This window comes from Agrilus planipennis, unplaced genomic scaffold, assembly GCF_000699045.2.
Source record: "Agrilus planipennis isolate EAB-ADULT unplaced genomic scaffold, Apla_2.0 scaffold1, whole genome shotgun sequence".
Lineage (NCBI taxonomy): Eukaryota > Metazoa > Arthropoda > Insecta > Coleoptera > Buprestidae > Agrilus > Agrilus planipennis.
Genome location: NW_020442466.1, coordinates 4,467,109 through 4,473,250, shown reverse-complemented (window position 1 = coordinate 4,473,250; position 6,142 = coordinate 4,467,109). Strand labels below are relative to the sequence as shown.

General features: G+C 35.3%; 1 protein-coding gene across 1 annotated transcript; it reads left to right on the top strand.

The window, feature by feature from the left end:
• The first annotated feature begins 1,633 nt into the window (after positions 1-1,633).
• LOC108733121 lies at positions 1,634-5,466 on the top strand. The gene is made up of 3 exons (XM_025981162.1): positions 1,634-1,693; positions 2,549-2,737; positions 4,835-5,466. Exons 1-3 carry the CDS (start codon positions 1,634-1,636, stop codon positions 5,060-5,062), a joined length of 477 nt encoding a protein of 158 aa, XP_025836947.1. The 3' UTR covers positions 5,063-5,466.
• The last annotated feature ends 676 nt before the right edge of the window (positions 5,467-6,142 follow it).

The window sequence follows — 6,142 nt, the reverse complement described above, 5'->3', positions numbered from 1 at the left end:
AGGATGGAAGGAGTAGTAGGGATATAAAGCAGAGGATAGCGCAGGGTCGTGTCGCCTTTAATAAAAAGCCGTCACTTCTATGCTCGCGAACGGTTAATTTAGAAATTAGAAAAAGGTTGTTAAAGGTGTATGTTTGGAGCACGCAATTGTACGGGTGCGAAACATGGACATTGGGCGCGGCGGAAAAGAAAAGGTTAGAAGCGTTATAAATGTGGTATTATAGGCGGATGATGAGGATATCGTGGGTAGAAAAGGTTAGAAATAAAGAGGTATTAGAAAGAATAGGAGAACAGAGGACTCTATGGAACTCAATATGAAATAGGCGAGATAGGTTGGTAGGACACCTTCTTAGGCATGAAGGTCTAGTCAGAGACATATTAGAGGCAGAAACAGGAGTTAGGAGGGGTAGAGGTAGACCTAGATTAGATTACTGTTCGCAAATAGTTAAGGATGTGGGCTGTTCTAGTTTTAGGGAAATGCGAAAATTAGCTCAGGATAGGAAAGATTGGAGGTACGTGTCCAACCAGTCTTAGGACTGACGACCTTATGATGATGATGATGTATAATAATTGTTACAAATTGAAGCAGTTTTATATTGATAAAGTTCATACAATTTTGCGTCGTGTTGATCGGTAATTTCTCCATCGTTTTTGAGATCGTTATTTAATATTAAAGGACGTCGTATTCAAGTCTCTCTGTTATTTTCTAAAATTTATTTTTCCTCGGAAAGGAGCTACTGCTTTTACTTTACGAAGTATGAATAATGACTGCAAAGCTAACGAGATCCATGATTTAATACACCGGCCTCTTTATTAAATTTATTATCCTTTTCGGTAATAACGATTGTGTTCCTCGAGCTGTAATTTGAACCAAATTTTCAAATTTTGCGACTGCCGTGGTCGTCGCACAGTGACGCAACTGGCAGAAACAAAAATTACAACAAAAACTGTCTCTCTCATATGAAAATGTAAAAAATAAATAGAAATGAAACAAACATATTGGTATGCAAGAGATGAAAACGTAGGAAAAGTGTGAATATAAAGACAGGGGACAAAAAATTAAAAGGAGTCACTGATTTTTAGTATCTTGGCATTCAGATAATTCAAGATGTAAAGAGTAGTAGAAATATAAAATAAGGGATAGTCCAGGGTCGAGTCACCTTTAAGGAAAAGAAGTCACTCCTGTAGGGAGGGAATATCGTAAACACAGAAAAGAGATGCCAGATAGGAGTTGCAGCGGACATCGATAAAGAGTGTAACCGAAAGAGATGCAGACAAACATGTTACCGCGTTTAAAGATATAATTCCAACCAGGCAATTGTAAAGCCGACCCTAATCTTATGCGTACCTCAGCAACCCCTAACCGCTGCACCGCTTACGAGGGCGTATTTAAAACGCAGCAAATGACTACAGTCCCAGTGAAGTGGAAATGAGAAAGAAAATACGTCCATTTTCACAGATAATTAATTGCGGACTTTGTCAGCTTTGATCATTCCAACTATATGTGTGTTTTTCTAAGGGAGAGAGAGAGAGACAAGGAGCTGTTCATGCTAATAACTGCACACAGATTAACTGATCCGATCTTTGCAGTTCCTTCCAATTGGTAGTTTTGAAACTTTCCACAAGTGAACGAAATGGTGTCAGTAAATGTCAAGATCGTTGGCAAATCGCAGGAGGAACTCAATGCACTCAGGGTGAGTTAAATAAAATTCAATAAAATCCTTTCTTTTTGTAATAATGCCGATCGTGGGACAATTTGAATTGAACTCCAAAAGAAAACGCAGGTAACCACCCAGGACAAAAANGAGCTCTCAAAGCATATAAAAATTATACAGCTTAAATGTGAAGTTGGGTGCAAAAGAATACAATTAAATCCTCTGTCGGGAAAAAACGAAATGACTTTCCGAACAACCCTATAGGTACTTAAGTCTGTTACCGAAAAGAACTTCAGATTCAGTAAAGTAGTAGTGTTTTAGGGTTCGAATTTTCTATTTTAGCAAGTGTCTGTATTATATTGCTTAAAATGGGTGGAAAATCGAGCGGTTTTGTATCTCAAACAAAATAAACATTGTTCGTTACAGTTTGGAATTAAAATTTATGTTAAAGATCAATAAAACTCCACGCGCTGCTAAAGAATGCGGCCAATCCTCGGGGGACACCCGTGGACAGAAGAATATGTTAAAGATATTTCGCACATTTGGCTTTAATCCAAACGATTAGTAATTTATGGGGCTTAAAGGAAATGGCAGCGGCATCTAACACACCTAACACGTGTTTTGTTACCAATTTTATAGGGTGATTTAAACGTTAAACGATATGCACACTTTTCAACTATTTGTAAACAAAAGCCACTAGACACCACTTAAAAGGGAAGGTCAAAATAACTAAAATAGTTCTATTTTAATTTAATTTACATTGCAAGTACGTATATACGTATTTACCTCTACCGTAGGTGTAAAGTATAATTTTAGATTTTTCTACACGCAATAGAATTTTTAATTTAATTTAACGTAATTTTTCAAAAAGTTTCATATTTGTTTATCTTTCAGGAAGAGCGCAAACGAACTGGGCGACTGGTAGCGTCTGGAGCGGCGCTGTTTATTATTCTTTTGGGGGTGTACCAGGCCCTAGCAGGGGAGACCCCCCAATACGCTGCGTTGTTCCTCCCCGCCATCATCATGTTTTCTTACGTAGGATGGGTTTTATATACGTCGAAAAATCAACGGAATGTTTTAATTGTAAGTAACAACACACAACAGGTAGTTTCTGTTGATAAACTTGTTGAGGAATGAGAGGTTCTTCCCTCGCATTCGTCCTTATTTTATGATTTTAATGAATGTTTCACATTACCTAAAAAAAACACAATTAAGAAATAAGCGAGATGGGTTGGTATAGTTGGAACAATCAAAATAGGAAAAGTCTGCAGCAAATTATCTACGAGAATGGACGCATCTTCTTTCTCGTTTCCACTTGAGACTGTAGTCATTTGCTGCGTTTGGAACATGCCTTTGTTAAGTTAGGAAGTGCTTCATGAGTAGTATAAACAAAGTGAAAAGAGATAACCGAATAATAGTAAGCGGTGCAGCGATTAGGGATGCTGAGGTACGCATAAGATCAGGGTCGGCTTTACAACTGCCTCGTTGGAATCATATCTTTAAACAAGCGTCTCTGTTTTCCTAAATTCCTAAGAATGTTGAACATTTTTGAAAGTCTGATGTATGCAACATGCTCAAATTCTAGTTGTTTGCATCTCTTTCTGTTACATATCAATCGGTGTAATACTATCCTTTTTCTTTATGTGTCCGCTGCAATTCCTATCTGACATCTCTTTTCTATGTTTACGATATTCCTTCGCTACAACGTCTGTCCTGAGTGAAAGTAGGCGTTCTATCAGCAACCGCTATAACTCTAGTTAGTAGTTCAAAGAAGAAAGTAAATGTGACACTTTTATTGCGAACTACGTCAATTTTCAACATCCCAACTGTACATGGGACAACTTCTCAAGCACGAAGGGCTACACAGGGACATATTAGAAGCAGAAACAGAAGTTAAGAGGAGTAGATGTAGACCGAAATTAGATTAGAATTCACAAATAGTTAAGGATGTGGGTTGTTTTAGATTTAGGGAAATGCGAAGATTATCTTAGGATATGAAATAGTAGAAGTACCTACGTGTCCAACCAGTCTTAGGACTGAGGATCTTATAATGATCATCATATTAACTGAATTTTAGAGAAGAACAAAACCTTAATAGTTTTAGCATTATTAATAAATCGCCCGAAAGCTTGGAATGTTTAATAACCAAATACCTACATGTATCTATAGTGAATGTTTAAAAATATGATCGGCATTTTTGAAAGTTTTGATTAAAATCGTTTAACATCTAATTTGGGGTCTTGTTACTTGTGTTCGAGAATTTACAGCATTTAAGGCGCGATATATGAAAATAAACAAGGCATCTCCAGAGTCAGCACAGACACCAACACACTCAAGACATGTACGCAGCAGTGTTAAATTCTCCAGATGAGAAAATTAACTTAACGGAATTCGCATTCCAGAAAAGTTTTCTTCTAAAACGGGAAACACTCCCGTAGGCGCCACACAGTAGGCGTTATAAACTGTCTAAGAACGACTTCGATATTCAGATAGAGCTAATTCAAAATTTCATGAGTCTTCATATACGTAAAAGATCGATCGTATTGTACCTACGTTAGGAAAACGTCTACTCGTCTATTAAACATGTGGCTTGCTACACAATCAGATAAGAAATAGAAATATAGAAATTTCAAGCAAACATCAAGGACCATGGTTTTCTGAATTACCTCTAGAGATAAGAAATAGAAATATAGAAATTGCAAGCAAACATCAAGGACCATGGCATTCTGAATTACCTCTAGCGTGACAAGAAATTTTACTTAGGAAATCAATTTTAATGAAAAAATAACCGAAAAAGTTTCTTGAATACAATTTACTCCATTTTGGAGTGGTTTAAATGAGGTATTATAAGGGAAAAGTTTTTAAAAATAACTTAAATAAACACTTTCAATCTTTTTCTTATTATAAGTATAAATTAGTAATATTCTACCCTGTTCAACATTAACTATTCCGAAAGTAATATCGTAAATGCAAAGTAGATTCCTTCTAGGCAATCAAATTACGTTGGACAAACAGGAAGATCATTCCACGAAAGGATTAAACAACGTTCTAAAGAAAATAATTAGACATAAATTTCTTTTAGGCTTATGACTAAAAGCAATTTTATTTTCGGATACGTCATGAATTTGTCGTAATAACTACCCTTCTGTATTCAAAAGGTTGTCATTTTATTTTTTGTAGCCTATTACATCTCCAGAGGGCCAGGAGTTAGAAGAAGTGATTTTAGATTCAGAATCGGTTACGAAATCTAATACCAACTTGTTGCAAGTAAAACCCCCTAGTCCTCCCCCACCCCCTGCTTCAGCAGCAACATCTGAACAACTAAAAAACAACAGGAAAGTGGAAAAAAGGAAAGAGTTCCAGCCTAGGACTCATAAAACGTTTCATCGCACTTACTCTATCGCGTAATAACATTTACATAAGTATTCATTATTTATAGTCGGAAATTTTCTTAACTTTCTTTGGGCATTTTCGGTTCAATTTCCTTTTATATTAATTATATTAAGAAATGCATGAAATTTATTAAAATTGTATTCTAATCTGTCCTGTAAGTTTATCTTTTCTGTGATATAAATTCGACCCAAAATTTGACTGAAAATAATTGAATTGAATAATTACTCGAACAGAAATTTGGATTTCTGATCCGGGCCCAATTAAAATTATGTTATCCGGGGTCTATTTAAAGTCAAGCGGTCCCAGAGTCGGGTATAATCAGTAATCATAGTGTAGAATCACAAATGTGCATTTATTCATTCTAATTAATCATATATTTAATTATTTATTGTCTTAATGCAACCTTAAAAGTGTTTATAAAATTTATACAAATGTTGTACATAATAAATGAACACAATACAATAAATTATTATTATCTGCAACGTTTTTAAACAATCATAATCACCCACCAAAACAACTACGTGTAAGTACCAATTCAGTTATATTGAAAAGACACGAACGAAACGAATTTCTTCCAAAAACCCAGAAATAAGAAAAGTACATTTCCCTCGGTTTGATTCTATTCTGTTCTTTCACTCCGATACACAAAACGGATATTTACCTAATTCCTTTGATAGCCCTTTGTTTATCAAAGGAAACAATATCTCTTTCATTTGTTCTCTCTTCATTGTTGTTGATAATATGCACAAGACAATACGTAACAAGAAGTTCAAATTAGCAATTAGCTAGCAAAAAGAAATCCTAATGGACGACTGGTGGATGATGCTGATGAGGTCGCACGTAAAGGCATTTAACCACTCCCAATACTATTCTTATATTACTGTTTTTGGTAAGTATCATTATAAGTTATAAAGAGCAATTATTTGCAGAATCCCGCGAGAACTTTTAAGCATCAGGTATTTAAAATAACACTCGTCTCTTTTTAACTATAATTTGTAATTAACTGTATAATATATTTAAAAATATAGGGATGAGTTACAAAGATAGGAGAGTGATACTTAATTTGTATAAAGAGCAACAGGCAGTTATAGAGCT

Coding starts and splice junctions, on each gene's coding strand:
- LOC108733121 (XM_025981162.1), top strand. CDS start 1,634: ATGGTGTCAGTAAATGTCAAGATCGTTGGCAAATCGCAGGAGGAACTC. Junction 1,694..2,548: donor AGGAACTCAATGCACTCAGG/GTGAGTTAAATA, acceptor TTTATCTTTCAG/GAAGAGCGCAAACGAACTGG. Junction 2,738..4,834: donor ATCAACGGAATGTTTTAATT/GTAAGTAACAAC, acceptor TATTTTTTGTAG/CCTATTACATCTCCAGAGGG.